The sequence below is a fragment of the Pungitius pungitius genome, chromosome 15 (genome assembly GCF_949316345.1).
Source record: "Pungitius pungitius chromosome 15, fPunPun2.1, whole genome shotgun sequence".
Classification (NCBI taxonomy): domain Eukaryota; kingdom Metazoa; phylum Chordata; class Actinopteri; order Perciformes; family Gasterosteidae; genus Pungitius; species Pungitius pungitius.
This window is the reverse complement of record NC_084914.1, coordinates 10115498-10137526: the sequence shown is the minus strand read 5'-3', so window position 1 is coordinate 10137526 and position 22029 is coordinate 10115498. Positions and strand designations below refer to the sequence as shown.

The 22029-nt window shown below is 47.1% G+C and overlaps 4 protein-coding genes across 4 annotated transcripts; 1 reads left to right on the top strand and 3 right to left on the bottom strand.

The window, feature by feature from the left end:
* Positions 1-71: 71 nt before the first annotated feature.
* Positions 72-4305, bottom strand: cdc34b (cell division cycle 34 homolog (S. cerevisiae) b). The gene is made up of 5 exons (XM_037459592.2): positions 3514-4305; positions 3239-3325; positions 2991-3088; positions 2026-2160; positions 72-1905 (listed from the first exon to the last, which is right to left on the bottom strand). The coding sequence occupies exons 1-5, from the start codon at positions 3697-3699 to the stop codon at positions 1695-1697; spliced, it is 717 nt and encodes a 238-aa protein (XP_037315489.1). The 5' UTR covers positions 3700-4305; the 3' UTR covers positions 72-1694.
* A 498-nt stretch (positions 4306-4803) lies between these two features.
* Positions 4804-9897, top strand: cactin. The gene is made up of 10 exons (XM_037459587.2): positions 4804-5252; positions 5802-6435; positions 6526-6621; positions 6701-6846; positions 6958-7120; positions 7789-7903; positions 8005-8197; positions 8313-8432; positions 8597-8934; positions 9220-9897. The coding sequence occupies exons 1-10, from the start codon at positions 4948-4950 to the stop codon at positions 9708-9710; spliced, it is 2601 nt and encodes an 866-aa protein (XP_037315484.2). The 5' UTR covers positions 4804-4947; the 3' UTR covers positions 9711-9897.
* A 205-nt stretch (positions 9898-10102) lies between these two features.
* On the bottom strand, positions 10103-16763 carry sema4e (semaphorin 4e). The gene is made up of 15 exons (XM_037459588.2): positions 16299-16763; positions 14609-14922; positions 14126-14271; positions 13659-13721; positions 13477-13575; positions 13233-13332; positions 13044-13154; positions 12798-12949; positions 12457-12635; positions 12200-12356; positions 11856-12078; positions 11608-11723; positions 11357-11514; positions 11225-11277; positions 10103-11089 (listed from the first exon to the last, which is right to left on the bottom strand). The coding sequence occupies exons 2-15, from the start codon at positions 14712-14714 to the stop codon at positions 10455-10457; spliced, it is 2298 nt and encodes a 765-aa protein (XP_037315485.2). The 5' UTR covers positions 14715-14922; positions 16299-16763; the 3' UTR covers positions 10103-10454.
* A 675-nt stretch (positions 16764-17438) lies between these two features.
* On the bottom strand, positions 17439-21874 carry stap2a (signal transducing adaptor family member 2a). Its single transcript, XM_037459505.2, has 11 exons — positions 21546-21874; positions 20699-20770; positions 20478-20597; positions 20339-20395; positions 20100-20251; positions 19861-19992; positions 19697-19766; positions 19295-19397; positions 19112-19207; positions 18899-19027; positions 17439-18753 (listed from the first exon to the last, which is right to left on the bottom strand). The coding sequence occupies exons 1-11, from the start codon at positions 21651-21653 to the stop codon at positions 18698-18700; spliced, it is 1095 nt and encodes a 364-aa protein (XP_037315402.1). The 5' UTR covers positions 21654-21874; the 3' UTR covers positions 17439-18697.
* Between the last annotated feature and the right edge of the window lie 155 nt (positions 21875-22029).

Below are 22029 nucleotides of genomic sequence, written 5' to 3'. Positions count from 1 at the left end.
AAAATCAAATGATATAGCATCATGATAGCCAATATTGAGAGTGCCACCAATCCAAGCAATAAAAAAAAACGTTTTTTTTCCAATAAATCTTTATTTTTCAGTTTAAATAGCCGAAAATAAAAAAAATAAACACAGCTGAATAAAACAATACAGCAATCATACATGGAGCTACATGTGCATATCAGTTATGGTTCCTGTTGAAGCTTCAAACCAATTCTGAAGACCACCTAAAAGAGTAAACTAGTTGCTTGTATTAATTGTTTTGTCGTAAGCAATTCATTATCCTGAGAAATTCAGTATGAAGTCCTAATTTGAGTTAATTAAACAATCAATATTGCTTATGCAAAAATACACATGCACTCTAAAAATTATATCAAAACCTGTCTACTCTCTGCTGACACAAAAAATATAAATGAAAACTGAACATGACGGCTTTCTTCTCTTTCGTTTCAGGGGCGTTAAAACTTTGACAATTCGGACCGATACCGCAACAACACTTTTTGACAGACATTTTTCCTATATAAGCATTTTCTGCCAATCAAACCAAATCTCATCACGTAAATCATTCCAAGCAAGATTGCAGAAATAACGTCAAACCAAAGAAAGAGACTAGAACAACAAAGCCTGCAGGAGAGCAACCAAAGACCAGAACACATCCGTCAGTTTGGGCTTTCTTTTACACCGCCATGCGTCTTTGGCTCCGTCAAGCCTCTCAGAGAGCGAACATGAGGAGAAATACAATTCTGATCAGTAATTAGTTCTGCCCCCCTGAATAACTATTAATTCTGAGCTACATCAAATAACATAACCCCACACTCAGAAAGACACAGAAACACATCAAACAGCAAATAAGCAATTTCTTGTTACCAAAACAGTTCACATGGAGGATTTGACCCACTGACGCAGCTGGCCAGCTGGTCGTCCAAATACAAAGTTCTCTGGCATCTCAGTCATCATCAGTCTCTCTTCTCACCCAGCTGAGAACGCATCCCGATGGGGGTAAACGCTCCATCGGTAACAGAGCCAAAAAGCTTTAGATCATTTCCCGGCATGCACAAGAACTTTGAGGACATTGTGACATCCCGTCATATCGAAGCCCGACAGATTGTAAAATTTGAAAATGTCAGATTCGGCGGATTTGCAATGGGGTGTCCTGGACAAACGCAGGGTGCATGAAGCCCTCAATCGGCCGCCAGTCACGGACGCTGACTGGTGACACTACTGGTGAGCGGCACCCGCAATTATGGAAAGAATAGATAGTCGAGAGAGATGCTGAGTTGAGTCTGGAAGTGTTTGCACCAGTGCAAATGTGGCGATTGTTAAAAGTGGTATTAACCCCATCATATGATGTACTGCACAGTGGACTGTACAGCTGAATAGGGGTTGAGTAATATTCTCTGAAAGTGAGGTTATAGGTGATAATGGACTGTAATTGATTATGACTGTAAAATTGAGGAAACTGGTAACTTTTGTGCTGGTGCAAAGTTTACTAGGTCTAACCCCTCTACAACAGTGCATCGATTTTTAGCCTCTGAAAGTATTTCAGAGAAACAAACATCTCTTTTCACTGGTTTAGAGAAGTGGGAAGCTTCAAATCTTTCTTGGGTGTCGACCAAGATTTTCTAGCAACCCAGACGGAAAAAAAGACTGGTAGCAATATGTCAGCTACGGGCGGGATGCAGTTAAACGTCAGGTCATGACTCCTCGTTACCCGAGTCATCTTCAGCGTAGCAGCAGTCGCCGTCCTCGCCATCCACGTCGTCGTCGTCATAGTAATAGTCATAGAAGAGGTCGGAGCCTTCGTCGGGGGCCGGGGCGCGCGTGCGGATGCAGTACTCGGCCAGCGTGGTGGGCACCCGCACGCCATCGCGTTCAGCTTCTGCCTTGGTGGCCGAAACCTGTTTCCTGAGGGAGATGGTAGAGAATGCGTAGGACGACTGGCACTTGACAAAAGAGGCTTTTTAAAAAGGCAGTCTACTCCTGTAAGGAGTCTTTTGAGGGTCACAACGATCAGCTGTGGTTTACCTGATGATCTCTACGTATTCCCGGTCCTTGCCCTTGCTGTCCCTCCACTTGCGGTACATGACGGAGGCGTCCACGTTGGCTGGGGAGAAGGTGTTGGGTTCATTCAGCAGCGAGATCACACTTAGCAAAATCGTCCTGGATGGGAACACAAAACAGTGAGTGACATGTGTTTAATCTTAAGAAATAAATTATAGTTATATAAAAAGGAAAACATTGCAATTCTTTTATAGGATGTAACACGTGAAATGTATATTTGATTATCAACTGTGAAGCTAAAATGACCCTCCTCCTAACGTTACTCTCGATTCTTTTGAAGAGAGTAAGACCTGTACTAGAATATCTGCCATATATTCTACCTCGCTAGCTTATCAGAGAGGGTTATTTTGTTTGGTTATCTTACTCGTTCACTTTAACTATATGTTTATTAGTTAATTAGTCTTCCCTTGAGGAAAGTTACTATCACCTCATATGTGACTCATTCACAAAGATGCTACAAATTATTCATGTGATTCCCAATCATTGCTATGTTGACTTATAAAAGAAACTGAAAATGTTTTTGTTGTGACTGCGTACGACGTAGGTGGTTTATTTTAAGCCGTGATGTTGAGTTTCTTGATGTTGCGGCCCTTAATAAATGAAAGTTTGATAAATAATTTGGAGGAAACGGAGCACTGAGACAAATCTACCATTGCAATTTTTTATGAGCACATTTTGTTTTAAGGATTATTGTTTAAACGACTACACATTTATACAAATATCGCACAACTAACCCTCATACAAAAAGGTAGATATCTAATGACAGCGGCCGATTACACCCGTGAGAGTCTGAAGGGTCTCCACTAAAGGAAAATGACATGTCATGTTATGAGTCAGGTCAACCATTGAGGTGGTTGGGTGAAGACAAAGAAGGGAGGCACCCAGAAAGGAGATACGTAAGAGGAGCGATGTCGAGGGAGAGAGCTAACCGGACATTCTGGGTGGGATTCCACCTCTCTGAAGGCAGCTCTCCACTCTGCGGGTCGTCCACTGGAGGGTGCAATATGGAGATACACACATCCCCGTTCTAAAAAAAACAGGGGAAAAAAGCCCCCCCCCCCTTTCATTATGCGGTGCATCTTATAAAACACACTAAAGACGTGGAATGAAATCTAATGATACGGGTGCATTCAGAGTCATCACATTTCATGTTAGAAGATCAGGGGCTGAGCGTTACCTCATAGATGTTGGGGTGCCACATCTTGGTGAGGAAGCGGAAGGCCGGTGGGGAGTATGGGTAGTCTATAGGGAACTTGATCCGAGCCTGGGACACAACAACAACAGGTCATCACATCACTGCAGAATACACATATTACTGATTGTCATAGATTTTGTACTGATGTGTATCTTTTTTTTTTAAAGAAATGCTATTATCACGCGCAGTGTTTGTACATTTTCACCACCGGCCAGATTCTCCACTCCAGGTGGGGCTATTAAAAGTTGTATTCTTACCTTAAAATACCCTCCTTCATAATGAGTGTTTGGGGGCCCGAAAATGGCCACTTCCCAGTTGTACATGTCGGCCTCGTCCACCAGTGTTATTTTGAACCCCTCGACAGGCTCCTCCTGGAGGCTCTTCATTTCCAACATGAGGGCTTTCTGTGAACTGGCTACATGAGAGTGGTTGTGTTGCGCCATACTCTGCTAGGTGGCTTTCGAGATGATCTGGAAGTTGACAGCTGAAAGGTTTTGTTTACACAACTCACTGACACTTAAACAACAACAACAACCCCAAAAAACCCCACTTGGCTGTTGTTGTTTCGGAGACAATGAAACAGGCCGAACCAGACGGGCTGCCTATAAGTCAGACAAAGGTTGCGTTGATTTCACCCGAACCAGCGGAATTATTTCAAAGTCGGATCAATAAATCGGTGAACTGACCAAACCATCGTGGCTGACACGCGCCTGCAGCTTTAGTTGATCTACCTGGCAGGGCAGCCTCGGGTATAAGCCGTAAATCTACTGGTAGCTGCTGGCTAACGTAAACTAGCTCACAAGCTCTGCCTCCCCGGACCAGCTGAAGACGAGTTTACCTCAACGTGAATACTTTCTAACTCCGAACGAGAGTCGGATGAGAAAAGAAAACACGACTGCAGATCCGAAATGCTAGCGGGCAAAAAATGTGACAATAAGCCGCCGATTTAGTAAATAACGGCCGAACAGAAGACTGGGTAAAGAAGAATGTTGCTGAAAGGAGTCCCTTCTCATTTCAACACAGGCGATGGCGCTCCGTGTCGTCTGGGATTTGTAGTCCACGCTTCATCTGTAAACATTACTTTTAGCCGTACAAAGAAAATAAAGTTCACACAATGGTTTATTAATGCCCTTGTTTGTATGGGGGGAATGGGACCAAGAAAAATATCGTTGATATGTCACCATTATTTAGAAATATTTTTAAAAGTTGAATGGAGAAGACTACATTCGTCTGACGTCACAGAAATGCGAATGTTGTTTGTGTTTCTGATAACCAGCCATGACCTAATTTCACTCGCACGTTATATAAAAAAATAACATGTTTCGATGACGCTGGATTGATTGTAGATACCCCGTGCACCATAGCTACGGCAACTAATCCAATTGCATGTATTATAATTTGTTTTCTCGAGCTTTACTCATGACGTCTAAAATATGTGCCATTTTGTAGAAAGCCCCTTTAAAGTGGCTTCCTGCTGCCTGTCTGATCAATGTATTTTTTTTAAATAGACAGTCCACTCCTACCCCTTTTCATAAAGGTAAGACATGGATATATATTCACTTTATTCAAGTTGTATTTTTTAAATAACAGGTATACCCTACACGGTGTAAATACAGGAACCCGTTTTCTTTGTTACCTCTTATTTACGCGACTGAGTTAACGTAGGACCCCTCATTGACGGAAAGTTCGTGATGGATTCCAAATCACGACGTCGCTCCCGCTCCAAGTCCAGAAGCCGTAGCCGGGATCGGCGAAACAGATCCAGAATAAGCGGGTCACGGTCTCCCGAGACAAGAAGACACCGCAGTCCGTCTTTCGATCCGAAAAGAACCGCCCGCGGACGGGGGCGGTCAGGCAGCAGGAACTCCAGCGTTGGCTCTCCCGACCGACGTCGGCCCCAACACAGAGACCGGCCGGGTTCCAGGAGCGACTCTGAGAGCGACAGGAGGCGAGGTGCGCGCCGCCCCGGCAGCAGGTCCAGGGCCCGCTCATCAAGGTGACTGCCTGCGGTCTGGTGCTGGTTCGTCGGTGTGGGTGTTAAACACGTTCGCCGCTCGAGTCGATGTAATGGAATACAGTACAGATACGTAGTATCAATACAGCGTAGTTAACACGTTCTGTACATCGAGTGTGGATCTATTTAACGGACTCCAGACTGATGCACAATGATACTGATAGTTGCGATTGACCGCCTCATTTTCGTCTGCGGGGAGAAGGGTATCTCATTTAGTGATGATTAAATAATTAACAACTGCTTTTGCTGTGCTTATTTTCAAACGAGCTACTATTTTCGTTTTTTAACTTCCAATCCAGGCAATGATCTACACACACACATATGTGCGTAAACAAAAAAACATTCATGTAAATATTAACCATGTCACTAATTCCTTAATAGTTGTTGGGCATCTGTACCCAAGTTTGAGAAAGATTGGGGTTAACTTCTCATCTCAATGATTCTGACGCAAACAAGGTTATTCAAGAGAAAAGGATTCATTTAGTTTCCATCCAGGAGTAAAAATGTACTAAAACCACTTTTCTCTCTCAGTTCGGATTCATGTGATCCCAACGCGAGGAGGCAGGGAAAGAAGATGAAGAACCGGAGTGGAAACTCTCGAGAGAGAAGGAGGGAACGGTCCCTTTCCAGCTCTGACTCCCATGACGAGACCAGCAACATAGAAAGGAGAAGGCAGAGAAGCCCCGACAGGGGGAGTCCAACCAGAAATCGTTCGAGGAGGGAGCCGGACAGAGATAGAGACCGAGGCAGAGAGAGGTGGGAGAGCAACACCAGAGACATAGACAGGGAAGGCAAAGGAGACAGAGACAAAAGCCTAGAGCGCAGGAAGAGGAGTGAAGACAGGGAGCAAGGGAGGAGCGAGAGAGGCCGAGAGCCGGCCGCCAGGGGCAGGCAGCGCTCCAGCTCCCCCGATTCGTCTGATAGCTCAGAGTCTGATCATGGTGGCCGCGTAGTCAAAGAAAAGGAGGACAAGAAAAATCAGAGGGAGATGATGAAGGCACTGGAGACGCCAGAGGAGAAGAGGTCCAGGAGACTGGCAAAGAAGGAGGCGAAGGAGAAGAAAAGGAGAGAAAAGATGGGCTGGAGTGAGGAGTACATGGGTTACACCAATGCAGACAATCCCTTTGGCGACAACAACTTATTGGGAACATTCAAATGGCAGAAGGTGAGTTGATGAGTTGTAGTTTTAATACATTTGCTGTCCCATCTCTCATTGTACTATATTCAAGAATCTGGTTGTGTGTCTATACTCCAGGCGTTGGACAAGAAAGGCATCGGCCATCTGGGAGAGAAAGAGCTCAAAGACAGAAACAAATGCATTCAAGAGGAGAATCGCAGAGAGCTGCAGAAGGTGTGAGCCTCATTTCGTGGCGATGTAACAGTTGGGAGCAACGGAACCCTTTCATTGACCTGCGATGTTGTGCTTGTAGGTGAAACAGCTGCGTCTGGAGCGGGAGAGGGAGAAGGCCATGAGAGAGACGGAGCTGGAGATGCTTCAGAGGGAGAAGGAAGCCGAACATTTCAAGACCTGGGCTGAGCAGGAGGACAACTTCCATCTGCATCAGGCCAAACTGAGGTAACCGTGGCTGTACGTCCTATTCTCACGTCCCAGTGGAGTTCTGCTGCTGCTCCGTGATGAAACCTGGCACCATGCTGACTCGCAGCGTTTGGCATATTGTGTGTCCAGGTCTAAGATCCGAATCCGCGACGGTCGAGCCAAGCCCATTGATTTATTGGCAAAGTACATCAGTGCCGAAGACGACGATCTGGCCGTGGAGATGCACGAGCCGTATACCTTCCTCAACGGGCTAACGGTCACGGACATGGACGACCTGCTGGAGGACATTAAGGTGCGAGGTTGTGTGTACGTTGAAGTGTGAACGGCCTTCTCTAAACACCTCTTATGACGGGTAGCGCTTTTCTGGGGGAGATGCAGCAAGCAGTATAAGTGCACTTTTAAGAATGCGGCCACCTTTTACTTGTTAAAAATGTCAAGTTAACGCACATTACATCATCAATACTACTTCATTTTCAAATGAAGTAGTATTACTGTTGGACCACCGGCTGTAATCCACTCAATGTGAGGCGCCACAGTCAGTATACGTTATGTCTAGTAGAAAAACGAAATATTAATTTGTTGCAAGTTATAGCCATTTTATCATTTTATTATTTTTTTATTATTTTATTTTCATTTTATCATTTCATTTTATCCAGAATTTGATTACAGCGTCATTGAAATGATATTGAGGGTCGATCGGTCCGCCGCTGTCGTTTTCTATTAACTGCCACAGAGGGGCATCAAATCCCAACATTTTAATAAAGTATTGGGATGTCTCACCCTGACAGACTTTGGCTGTATTCAACTGTGTTGAGTTGGGCATTAAATTGCCAAAACAATTCTGTGCCCGTACCACAATGCCCGTTGCATCGCAGACATACCCTTTGATCTAGAACGATCACATGCAGTGTATCAAGTGCAGACCAAATGTGTGTCAATGGAGAGTTGCTGTGCTGGCAGGTGTACATGGAGTTGGAGCAGGGGAAGAACGTGGACTTCTGGAGGGACATGACCACCATCACCGAGGACGAGATCAGCAAACTGAGAAAACTGGAGGCTTCTGGGAAAGGACCAGGTGCGTCATTTTGCCTGCGTTGTTTTTACACGTTTGCACCGGGGCTCCTGGGAACTTGTTCAACCTCCGTGCTCCGCTTTCCACCTTCTCTGGAACCTCAGGTGATCGTCGTGAGGGCATCAACACAGCTGTGACCATCGATGTGCAGACGGTGTTCAAAGGAAAGACGTACAGCCAGCTGCAGGCGCTGCACCTGAACATCGAGACGAAGATTCGGGCCGGAGGATCCAATCTGGATGTCGGTTACTGGGAGAGTCTGCTGCAGCAAGTCAGAGTCTACATGTCCAGGGCAAGGTACCAATGTGGGGGAACCCTTGCTGTGCTCCTTTAATCAGCTGGCTGAGAAGGTCCACCCTCAGCTTATAGACGGAGAAGTGTCTGTGTGTAAAACTACAATTTTCTATCCCAGGCTGAGGGAGAGGCATCAAGATGTGTTGCGGCAGAAGCTGTTCAAGCTGAAACAGGAACAAGGGGTGGAAAGTGAACCTTTGTTCCCCATCATCAAAGAGGAGCTGAGTGAGGATGACGAGTAAGTTCCATCGAAACAATACGCATCCCGAAACTGGGTGGGCGGGGGGGGGGGGGGGGGGGGGGATATGAAGGCTTAGTTTGGCGACAGTGACCTGAGGTTCAACTTTGACTTGACAATGCGTCAATTTTCACTTCTGTGTTTTAAAAAATAAAATAAAATAGGGAGACCAAAGCAGAGGAGCCTGGCCAATCGTCATCGCCCTCCACAAGAGATAAGAACCGAGAGACTGAAGGGGACGACGAGGGGGCGGGTCCATCGACGTCCGCGGAGGGAGACGCCGACGGAGGAGACAAGAAGAACGAAGAGAAAGAGGGCGAGGTGGTGGAGGCCGTGCTGACGGAGGAGGATTTGATCCAGCAGAGTCAGGCGGAGTACGACTCCGGGCGCTACAGCCCCACGCTGCTCACGACCTCCGAGCTGCCGCTGGACACCCACACCACCACCCCGGAGGAGGATGAGACGAGGCTGCAGTTAGCTCGCACACAGCTACAGGTCACAGGTATGAGGACGTTAACGCGCCAGAAAATAAGGAGGAAGTAAAGCATTTCATAACTGTGTGTGTGTGTGTGTGTGTGTGTGTGTGTGTGTGTGTGTGTGTGTGTGTGTGTGTGTGTGTGTGTGTGTGTGTGTGTGTGTGTGTGTGTGTGTGTGTGTGTGTGTGTGTGTGTGTGTGTGTGTGTGTGTGTGTGTGTGTGTGTGTGTGTGTGGTATAGCTATAGCATGTATTGTGTGTGTCCCCGCCCCTCCTCTCACCCACCCGATGCTTCTTTTACCTCTCCGTCAGGCGACGCCAGCGAGAGTGCAGAGGACGCCTTCATACGCCGCGCTAAACAGGGCATGGGCAACGACGAGGCCCAGTTCAGCGTGGAGCTGCCGATCACCGGGAAGATGTACCTGTGGGCGGACAAGTACCGGCCCAGGAAGCCCCGCTTCTTTAACAGGGTCCACACGGGCTTCGAGTGGAACAAATACAACCAGACCCATTACGACTTCGACAACCCTCCGCCCAAGATTGTCCAGGGTTACAAGTTCAACATCTTCTACCCGGACCTGATCGACAAGCGCTCCACGCCGCAGTACTTCCTCGAGCCCAGTCCCGACAACAAGGACTTTGGGACCTTGCGGTTCCACGCGGGCCCGCCGTACGAGGACATTGCCTTTAAGATCGTGAACAGGGAGTGGGAGTACTCGCACCGGCACGGCTTCCGCTGCCAGTTCTCCAACGGTATCTTCCAGCTGTGGTTCCACTTCAAGAGGTACCGCTACAGGAGATAAGAGGGCAGGGACCAGAACCCCAGCTTGCAGGGTGTTCACCATACTTTCTACATTATTTGTTTTATGGTTTTTAGCTGCTCCAACACCAAAAAGCAGTTGGTTAAAGCATCAAATTCTGTACTGTTATCTGCAAAAGTACTTTGTAATGTTGTCAGAAATTTGACATTAAAGTTTTTTCCCCTTTTTACTCATTGTACGTTTCCTCTGGTGTTGTTGGACACGTGTTTAAAAACATGTAATTTTAGAGTTACATACACACCAAACTACAAAGATGATTCATAACAGCAGGTATCTCCCACATCTGTTCTCTACATTCTTTGCATGTCTGGTCTCATTTTAAAACCAATAAACCCAGTTGGCTGTATTTAGATACACTGAAACAACTCAAGGAACAGGTAGAAAAGGTTTAATACAACAACATCTTGACATCTAGTGGTTAGAAATGAATGGCTCAATTTCAGTTATTTTCCATCTCCCTGGGAAAATCATACACAAGCATGTTACATTTAGGTACATCATATCAATAATGGGGCTTAATTATTAGGAAGCTTTACGGACACTTGAGTGTGTTTGGGGGAATCCTCATTTCCAATTTGAGTTAACAGTTTAACATTTAACTTTCATGGAGCTTTCCACGCAAACATTAGAGCTAAAATTCTAAATCCAAAAATTCTGCCCAGAAACAGCTTGACATTTTTTAAAAGCGGTGAGGTAAACAAAAGGGAGTAAAGCTGCCTGTCCCGTTCAAATTTCGGACTCGTCGTCGATATACTGGAGAGACGGGAGGAGAGCGTTCGGGACGTCGTTCTCCTCGAGGAGGTGGTTGTCGCGGCCGTTGTTCGCTCCGGCCACCAGAGGCTTGTCCTCCGCCGGTGCCGACCTGGCTGCTTCCTGGCAGGTGTCCAGACCAACCTGCCCATGGCTCTCCGGGTACTGCTCTACATTCTTCTTTGTGCAGGTCCAGGGCAGCGGAAGGTGGCCTTTGTAAAAGTTCCAAGTCAACAGGGCAAGGAGAGAAACTACCAGGAACGCAACTGCAGCCTGCAGTCCGCCCACAGAGGGGCCGTCCACCCGAGCCTCGACAATAGTCGCCCTTGTGTCCTTGGATCCAGCTGGATCCACGCTGACCCAGTAATCTGCCACGGTGGTCGTGTACATGGTGGCTCTGGAGTGCTCCACAGACAGGCAGCGGTACCAGCCGGCGTCAGAGTCGGTGGCGTTGAGGATGAGCAGTCCGTCCTCCAAAACCTGGAGGCGAGTGGACGGAGTCAGAGGGCGGCCATCCCGCTCCCAACTGGTTTTCGCCAAGTTGGAGGGTGATGAGCAATGAAGCTTCTGGTTCCCTTGAGGCCAGATGGTCAGATTCATAGACTTCACATCTTAAAACAAAACATCAAAGACATTTTAGTTTTCTTTAACCAACATGTTTGAGGAGTGAAAAACTATGCAACTCCTACCACGTAACGTTTTCATTCCAGAACAAACTACTCATGGGATGGTGTGCACCAACTCACCAGCATCTGGGCAGAGAGAGGCATCTCCAGCTTTCACGCTTTGGATTAGTCCTCTAAAAGAAAGAAAGCAACGATTGAAATTCAGTTTGGATAAAACCGATATCAGAGCTAGCTCTCAAGACAGCCACCTACCTTGGTGAATCAGAAAGGAAAACGCATTTCCTATCCACTGTGTCCCAGCCGCAGTATGGGTCTCTGGCTAGGACACAGTCCATGCAAGATGAGGACCTCCTGCAGGTGGCCAGTGGTATCTGTGCTGCTCCGTAGTCAGAGCCCGCGTACAGCTGACCCTGTGCACAAAGGATCCATCACATGGGTACTACACGATGAACGGACACATTTCAAATAGTGATTTGAAAGTAACAGCTACAACAGGGTCTTACTGTGACGTTGGAGAATTTTAAAATCTTGATTGGCTCCGGAGGCTCGAAGAGTTGCACTTCCTCGATGATGAACATCTCTCCGTCGTGATTTGCTGCTTTCAGTATTGTGCCTCTCTCTTCATATGTAAAAACAGACGCATGCTTCATTTACGTGCCGACTGATGTTGTCTGACGCCTACCACCGATGCCGAGCTGTGAAACGCATCAAGGGGAAATATATAGAGGAAGAAATGTGCTGGTACACCAACCTGTGCCTATGAACATCACACTGTACTGCTCGCCATCTGCCGCTTGCACTTGGTTGACTACGATGCGAGTGAATGTAGCTCCCCTTCGTATCAGAAGAGGCTTCCCTCCTATTGGCTGGATAGCTTGGTCCATGAGGGGCCTATCTTTGATAAACTGAAGGGTCCGGTCTGGGAGGTCCAGGGTCTGAGTTATGCCTGCTTTACGAGCCACATTGTCTATACACTGGCAGGGGAAGAAGGAAAGGAAAGAACAGAGTCCAAAAGGAATCAGTTGCTTTTTGCATTTTTTTTAACACAGCCACACACACACACAGCCACACACTAAAAAAAGAGGACAGACTCACAGCTCCGGGCCGAGGGACGGGGACATCTCCGCTGTACATCACCCACTTATCAAAAGAGGTTTCTACGGGGACCGAGGTCTTATACTTCCCCTCCGCAAACACTCTGCTGATGTCAGACACGCGGTACGCACACACTGCAGACAGGTCCGACGTTTCCCTGAAACACAGATAGCGTGAGCCGAGTGGTTCGCCAAAAGCCCGTTAAAGAGAAAGAGACCATGCTCCTTCAGACGCGTTTTGTCAGTTCAAAAACGTACGACTGCGGCTTGAAGATGGCGTAGAACAAACAGTCCTTCCACTGCCGCAGAGGGTCACACAGGCGGTAGGTGTCCTGGATTAGGTACGGCAGCTTAGACTCCAGCCCCGGACAGTCAATCCTGGCCTTCAGGAAGGACGTCCATTTCTTCTGCAGGGTCCTCTGACCTCCAAGATCGCCCTGTGAGCACAGAAAGACAACCATGTGCCACGCTGACGGGGCAGAGAAAAACGACGGGATGCACTATCAGGTGTCGGAAAGGGTGCAATGAGCCCGGTTGGGGAAAGTATTCTTTAGGCTCTGGGAAACGGAGACAAATAAAGTGAATTAAGTCGTCCTCACCTTACAGACACGGGCCACCCGGGAAACCACCAGTTTGTTGTAACAGTCGCACTCCACAGCGGTCTCACTGAAGAACAGGTAGACCTTGTCGTCATCCCCCTCCTTGCTCATATAGCTCTCTGGCATCTGGGCCATGGAAACAAAGTTGGGCTCTGCCATAGAGAGGGAGAAAACGTAAAGTTGGACGGAGCTAGTGGAAAATATCACCGTGGCATCTTGCACATCGATAACACAGCTATTGCTCACCGTGGAGCCAGGAGCTCTTGAACTCGGTGCGTACCGAGGTGGGAGAGCTGCGCATCAGGACGGGTTCAGAGCCCAGAAAGTTTATTGAAGTGGCCGAGTACAGGTTGTTTTCTGGTGAGACACACCGGTGGATTAAGATTGTCTGCCGCTCTTGTCCGATGTGTTAGCTGTTGTACAATTGCCACTCACCAACCATGATGGACGCGTATCTCTGGAAAGGATCAAAAGGACACTTCCCTTTGCCGTCCTCTCTTTTCTTCTCGAGGGTTAGCTTTCCATCTGCGTAGGACTTTGAAGACAAACAGGGTCAGCTTAGTTATTTTTTTTTTTTACATACGATATGACTTGGATGTAATCAACTACACAGCATTCATTTGCACAGTATGGAATATGTGGTGAGCTCAAGGAGCGCTCGGCTCTGAATTTGTCTCACCATGTAATCACACTCGGGATCAAAAGCATTGGTTCCACACACATACGTCTTATTATCCGCAGTCTGATGCAGGATCCTGATATAGTTCTTGCACTCGGTCTGTAAATGCATTTTGAGAGGAATGACTACATCTACTCAATATGCAATATGTCTTCAATAGCAGAGGTCCAAAAGGGGCTCACCTCGGGATCTTTTCCTTTGTTTTTACACTCATATTTTTGCTTTTGGGTCACTTCCCATTTGACCTAAACGAGTAAAAAAAACAACTTTAGTTTAGTTTTTCCGTTTTCCATGTTAAAGTATACCATGCCTTTATTTGTCAGATAGGACACGTTTTGGGGGGGGGGGGGGCAGTAAAGACAGATATGACATGCCACAAGGCAACACATAATACAGTTGTAAGGGGAATGTGCAACAAGCAGCTAACCTTCCCTACCAAATGCAACTGAAGTGATGGTTTAACAGTACAAGTCAGCAAACAACTTCCAGTAAAGATTGGTAAAGAGGTTTTAGTATGTTTTGTGACGTGGTAAAAGGTCTTAAAACATCTGCATAGGCTCGCACGTAGCTTTGATCTTAAAAGGTGGTCACATGTCAGAGTACTGCGTTCAGAATTGGCCAAAAACTGCATTGTTGACAATGCTTTTACCGAAGCAAGTTTCTTGGAGATGTCATTGAGGTCCAGAGCATACACTGCCTCCCTGGCCCCCAGCAGTAGCAGGTCCACATCTTCCCTCAGCAGCATGGTGGAATAGTTGAACACTCCCTCCTCATGAAACCGGTGGCAATTGTCCTCTAAAGACAGGAGAAAAGAAATCTCATCTTCAAGGCTTCTCGAAGGATTTCCTCTGCGGCTCTGAACTATAAAGTTTAAGATAACATAAACACACTAAAACAGAGGTCTGGACAAGATCTTGATCTTGTCTTCAAATAACAAAAACAGTGTTGTTAATCTTACTGTCAGTGAAGGTCACTATCTTGCACTTAGAACATAAAACACCACACGTTCCTGTGAGATTATCTGGAAACTGATCATCTGACCCGGAACACAATGTATCTCTGTGAGAGAGAGCCCAGACTCTCTGCTGTCTAAAGTAATATTGACTAAAACAAAACATTAATTAACACTCACTATGGTAGGGCACAGATCTGCGGGGGTAAGCCAGGCGGGAGTCTTTCTCCAGCATCCAAGCCAAGGGCAGCAGCCAAAAGACGCAGAGGGGCAGCAGCGGATGCATGGCTCTATTGTTCAAACTAAGAGGAATTTAGGCTTTATTGTTCCCTCGGCAATTACTCATAGAGGGGCAAAGACGAGCGAGCGGCATCTGTGACGTGATGAGGTCTGCTCCGAGTGAAGGAGGGCACAGGCCCCTTTACTGGCCCCGCTCAGCGGGCAGTCCATGACGAGATGGATGGCACGGACCAAAGAAACGAAGCGCAGGAGGGCTGAAAGACACAACGTTGTATGAGCACCACAATCGGATCACCTGACAAAAAGAGACTCTAAATATGTGTCAAGCAAAAATAAAATAAAATCTCACAAAGTAGATGAGAAAACAGCTTGTGAGGAAAAATGTTGAAAACAAAAAAGGGGAGAGAATCAACGAAGAGAGCGTAGGAACAGCCAGAGAAGGGCAGAGGGAGCCGAAGTCGGCAGTAATTCTGTCAGTGCCATAGTGATGTTAATGCAGGGCTATGAAAGGCTTTCAGCAGGGTGCAGGCCATGTCAACTTCAGCTCTCCTGCAGCACCAAACACAGGCGCACAATGAGGGAGTCACCGAGAGGACTAACTCAACCTTCCTCTTGTGTTAGCTTTCTAACACATCTCTGGTGTTAATAATGTTGCAAATCAGATGTAAAATACACTGAAAACAAGTCAACTCTGTACTGAAAGGACCTCACAGGCACACCTTTGTTTTTGTGCAGGTTTACGAGATAACATGGCAAAATGGCTGACGGTGAACTTATGATTTAATTATTTTTAAACTGGATCAAAACCAACCCGGACGACACAAACTTCATTTCAATCAGAGCATTTTATCATTCAGTGACATTTTTTTGTTGCTTTCTTTTGTTGAATTAGAGGTCCCTGACAAAGTCAAAAAGCCTTGATGCAATAAACAAATGTATGTATGTACTTAGGTAGGTCGGTTAGGTAGGTGTGTAGGTCGGTGCCAACCCTAACACAAGAGAATCAAAGAGCAGATTAGAGAGGAGCTCTTGCAGAAGTTCTGGTGCAAGCGCCGTTTCTCAAATGAACTCACACTCACACCGGAAACATGTCGGTTAGACTCATCTTTACCACATAGGGGAGTCTACCAACAGCACAACAATCTGCCGGTTAGATTCTCTTGTAATGACAGCACGGGCTGTAGTTGTCTATGGTTTTGTGCAGCAGTGCGCTGCAGCCTGCTCGGTGGGTGTGTGCGCGCGCTTGGTTGCTTCTTTCCCAAGTGAAGTGCGCCGCTTTCGGCTGATGAGCTGCGGCATGTCAGAGAATGCAGCGCCCAAGTTTAGCATATTTGGACATGTGTCGAAAGCGCGCGCACGCACACACACACACACACGCGCCATATGTCCCGCAGCGACAATAAGCTCGTCGACAACTTAGTCTTAAAATGAGTTCAGTAAGAAAATGTCGCTCAGATAATTCGTTTTAGCTCATTAGTTGTTGTTTTTTAAAGTCAGTTTTACCAATTTGATGTGAACAGCTTCGAGCTCAAAGCTGACTCGCACCTGCACGCGCACTTACGAAAGACGGTTAAGTCAACGAAGTCAAGCGGTTAAAAGGCAAAGAAAACGGTCAGTGTTGATCACTTACCTGCGCACTGACACGCCCAAGACTGCGTAGACCTCCGTGAAAAAAGGGGGAAAATCACAACACCTGTTTAGACGTAAACTTTCTGACCCATTACCCAACAGGTCTGTAGAAAAAGTATCTCCCAACATCCATAAACGGCCGACTGGTTCCCCCTCGCACGCGCTGCTGACGCCTAATAACACACGCCGCCCCGAGTCAGTCCGCCACTTCCTTTAAAGTTGTATCCCCGAGAAAAGGTGCGGCAGGAGTTTCACTTCCCCCCCAAACCTCGGACCCGCTGATAATGTCGTCTCCCTCCCGCGTCTGAGCGCGCCTCCGCCGGGTCCTCTTGAGAGTCGCGCGGCTGTCACCCGTTACTGTGGCGACAGTCTCGCGGCGCGCGAGGAGTCCCGGGTGGCTGGCAGCGGCTCCGGTGGGGCCCCGCAGGTTGAAGTCGGTACTTCCTTTCAAACTGCGGATGAACCACAGTGGCACGCTGATCTCAGGTCTGATTCGGAATCCATTGTCGTGGCGTACGTTTACACGTTGGAGAAGGGCACGGCTGATTCAGGACGAGTTTGAGGCACGACTAGTACAAAAGTACAAAAAAAGAGTACTAACGTGACTTGACGTGGTGAAATATCATTTTTACGATATTTTTTTTAATTTTAACTCTCATGAAATTTGTCATATTAAGAACAAAAGTATATAAAGTAAAAAACACATGCATATAAGAAGATAATGTGGGATTTTAGCTGTAAATGAAATAATTTCGATTTTTTCCTAAGGAATAAAGAGAAATGTGGTGTACGTGATGTATTCCTCTTTGATTAAAGCCAACTGATGGTTGAGAGTTAATCTCATGCACACTGAGTCTCTTTAACTTCCTCTCCCGTGAACTGGTGCCCTCTCTCAGTGACTTAGTTACCTACACTCAGCACAGTGTTTTATTGTCTTATTCAAATGATCTGTGTGTCAAACAATGATTGTCTATGGCCACACTGAGGAGGGTGACGGAGAGGGTCAAAGTGTGCATTCCTCCACACTTCTTTACCTACTTTCGATTTCTCACCAATTTCCACCACACCAACATGATTTACTGTTGACCCTTGAGAAAAGAAAGAAGTGGGACACAAACAATTCACAACAAGGACCAATAGAATCCATGCAAAACCATTTAATGCCCTTGATATCTAACAAACACTTTTCTTTGATACTGATGAAGCAGAGACGACATGTAAAAACACACACAAGAAACCTTTCACTGTAAAAGGAAACCTATGAGTCGGTTAATCACAATTTGCCAATCAGACACAAATCTATTGGCCTTTAACAAATTTGAATTTTGTTACAAAGGTGGACACGCAGTAACTACTGTGATGAAGCCAAAAGGCTGGTTCGGTCTGCAAAGTCTTTCGCACTTGTGGTGATAAGGTTTCTGTCTAGTCGACACATATCAGTACCAGAGGTCAGTATCACATACGAATACGGTTTATTTGCTAGAGGAGGAACCAAAATCCCCTGGAGTTTCCAGGCAGGTCTGAGCACCCGTGAGCCACTGAATCATACAGTAGCATGAACACAGCATAGGAGAGAATAAGGAAACACTTTCAAATTAGCACCAACAGTACGCTTAAGGTTGATTCACATATGAGCTGCAACGGTGCCATTGAATCAACAATACATTACAGGTTGCTTATTATTCACAAATAGCACATGAGCAGCAGGCAGAGATTTTTGAGCATTTTTCAGATTCTGACCAGCTCCACCAGCAACAGACGGTTGTTTTTTCAGTCACGTTCCATGTGATGATAAGGTGATTGAAGAGATTTGCTGAAACCTGAACGGTGTTGTTTTTTTCAGAGCAGATAAAGTGTCTCGGGTCTCTGGTGTTGATCTTAACAGGCAGTGGTTTGTGTGTTCTTCTGTTGCCGGAGCTCAGCATTCAGACATGGGCTCAGAGGTGAAAACATCAGGCTCTCAGTTGGTGGTCCTGAACGTGGAAATGCTTCTCCGATAGCTTTCTTTTAGCTGCCAGGTATATTGATTCAGTGTGGACTCTGATCTGAATGACTTGAATCATTTATGGTTGCACTGCATCTTTTGATCAGAGGCAATTTGAAAAAAAGCTTCATGAAAGTGGACAATAACTAGTGGCTTATTACCCCCCCTAAGGCAGGAAGCGCTCTGTGAGGTTTTATGACCCTTAATCCAGTGTTTACCAGCCAATCTTGCTCTTATGGAGCTAAGTTCATTTAAACATCAAAGTCCAACACTTCGCTTCTCCCTACAAGTGGCAGTACTTGTAGTCTCTTGTCTCCACCATGAAGGCACAGGATGAATACATAGCTGTGGCGAGAAGGGGTTTTGGCACTGAAGATTACTTGTGATGGGACAGGAGGTTGTTTCTAACGGGCGAATCACTCCTGACCGGCTCGCCTCATCTCAAGCTTCATTTTGAGTTCCTCGTTGAGCGCTGGGGAAACACAGAGGAAACACGTCATGTTATGTCTGAAATATTAAATATTTAAACACTATTGAATGTATCGCTCCTCGGAATATTTAAATCGAAACGGTTTGTCGGGACGGATTTGCAGCGCGTGAGCCTCGCATAAACTAACTCTGTGCAAGAGGCGATGGGGAGAGGATGAGCCGTCGCATCGGATTGGTGGGCGAGGCCGGCACCGGCGAGGTCAGGATGCGGCGGTCGGTGGCGGGGGACCGGGACAGGGGGCTGCTGGGCCAACGATCTGCACCAGAACAAAAGAGGTGCTCATTACTGCAGCCTGTCCGTCTGCGACTGCCCTCACGTCGTTGATGTGGAGGAGACAAACCCTGTTTTGGAGGCAGGGCGGGGGCCTTTGGAAGAGGGCTGGAGGGGGCAGTGTGGAGAATCTTTTCTCCGTTCTCATCGTTGGCCGAAACGTATGCTGATAAGAAAAACGGGATTTTATCAGGGCAGCCGTTTAACAAAATAAGAGTCTTGTGAATATGTGCGTGCTGCGTGGTGGCCTCACTGATGTTCTCTTCGTACGGCTCCTCCAGCAGGAAAGGCTGCAGAGTTCCCGCCGTCTTCTCCACCAAAGCGTCAATGACCTCGTGGAGCGTAGCACAGGGAATCTGGAGGTGGAAACCCAAAGCATCTCGTCTGTTAATGCTAATCACACACACAGACATTGTTCTCAGAGAATTACTCATATTTGTCAATATGGTGTTTTCTTTTTCTTTTTTAAGTGAGTGGCTGCCATGCCATACCAAATATCCCCTGAAAGGAGAGATGGTATCTGCAATGAATTATTTCCTTTAATAAAGTGATAAAATAAAATGATTACCTTAGTCAAGGTAAAAGAGAGCACTGGCACTGGGAATAATAAAAACTAAATATATAGAATGATGCTCTGCAAGGATGAAACACTCACAGGGTTTTCAACATCAATGACATAACCCCCTTGGTCCCTCTGAGTCACACGGTAATGTCTGAACACTGACCTGGAACACAAAAAAAATTGTGTAACATTTGCAGTGAATGTTGCGCCCGACTAGATTTGCAGCCGTGGTGCTCAGATGTTCGCCAGGTGTTTACCCATTGAGGTCCTGCCTGGTTGTGACAGCCAATGAGCAGCCATCTCTGCCTGGACGGAGCAGCATGTTGCCACAGTCTGGGTGTCTCTCGAGGAGGACCTCAGCCTCCGTTCGGGACACCGGTCGAAAACACCTGCACGACACACACACACCGACACAGACACCAAGAATGATAACACCGTCCTGCTAATGAACTAAAGGTCTACACAGCTACGGCGCATCCTCTCGAGGAAAACTCACGGGGGGATCTCCCCTACTAAAGGCACGGAGAGAGGCGAGGGAGGAGCGCGAGTGGGTGTGCGATTTCTTCTCCTGGACCTTTCTTTGTCCACTATCTCCCTCAGCATCTGCAGTTGGCCCGGCAGCAGCGTGAGACAGGATGGCACGTTCAGCTGTGATTGGATCAGAGGGGAGAACGTCTTTAAGATGGCGACAAGAGGGGTAACGATGAATGCAATGACACACGGATGAATATTTACGTCAACAACGGAGTAGAGGAAACCTTTCCACAGCTCCCTTGACTCCAAGTTTGGTGCCTGGTAAAGACAGCGGCATTGTTACATCTTACAAAATGTGTTTGTTGTGTGTGTGTGTGTGTGTGTGTGTGTTGTGCATTACTGTAAGTTTGGTCTCTCCATCCTTCATGCGTAGAATGAGTCTGGCTGCCTCCAGATTTCTATCCCGGCTGCAGTCGTCCTTCAGGGACACAAACCCGCTGAGGTCCAGTTTTTCCACAAACTGTAACACACACACACACACACACACACACACACACACACGTTTCATTGGGAATTCACCATGACGCATTAACAACGCTTCATTAACCATCAGAAACTCACATGACTGTCCTTGGCGTTATTGAAGAAGTACAAAGAATTGCCACACAGACAGGTCCACAGTCGCCTGGCCGCCTGTCCGAAAGATGAAGACATGCAAATAAGAGACACTTTACAGCCTCATGTGCGTAATGGATATTTCCCTTGTTATTTAACACCCCCCCACCCCTCCATTTCCTGTCCCAGGAGATGAATAGGAAGTGAGCCCCAGCTGCTCTCTGTGGCCATGGATCAGTGAGATGCCCTGCACCTGAGCCAAGCTCACGTTACATGTCCATTTTGCTTTAAAATTGAATTTAATGAGACACTGGGTTCTGGGGGGAGGGTATCCCAGTCTGTATTGGTCAAAAAAACAATATAGGCAAGAGAGTAATGAAGGAGCATAATGGTTCCTTCATAACTGTATGCAACTTTGTAATTGGAGATAGTGATATGTCCAAATGAGAGTATTTTATGCGTTGAATTGTGGGTGATGCAAACGCTTGGCAGACACACACACGCTCCCCTATGTGACACAGACACCCCAGTTATCAGGGAACAGCCACAGTCAAATAATAGGATTCAAATGACATGCGATGATTGACATGTCGGGATTCCTTCAAGGATTGTTGCACACTAACTCCCGCAGATTCTTGCAAATCCGGACTCAACGGAACTAATCTGTGATCCGCAACGTGGAGCGATCTTTAAGCCGCGGTCTCGCCTCGCCCAGTCTCCCCCCGTGGGGAAGTTGACAGCTCTCTGGGAATGGGCTATGAGGGTTGTCGGGGGGCGACTGTGTTCACCGACCACCGCTACCCACACATCATGCACCCTAGAACAACATGGCACTGCGCCGGGGAGCGCTTACCTTCTCTTTCGGTCCTCGCTTCTCCAGGTACCCTTCGTAGTAGCAGGGGGGGAGCTGCGCCCGGGGTCCCCCCGGCCCGGAGCGCTGCCTGACGGGTGCAGCCGCCATGAGTGTCGCTGGCTGGGCACCGCGCGAGGACAAAGGGGCGCTGACTAATTCTGGGAGTGACACGCCTTCCACGACGAGATGGTGCTTCTGGCGGTAATCCAACAGCTGGCTGCTGCCGCCGTCCGTGTCCGTGGGGATCGTGCAGATGGGCTTGGTGGTGCGGATTAGAACACGGGATGGCTGGGAGATAAATGTCCAGAATATTCAGAGAAATGAGCAGTTGTGAAAATATGTCAAATGATGGAGTTCAATAAGAAATCAATAAAGGGATGCTCCTTCGCCTTTATTCAATTTCCTGCATCAGTATCACAGTTTGATCAAATGATATGAAATGGAAAAGGTAAACTCAGTAAGAGGATTGTAAAAACACAGAGCC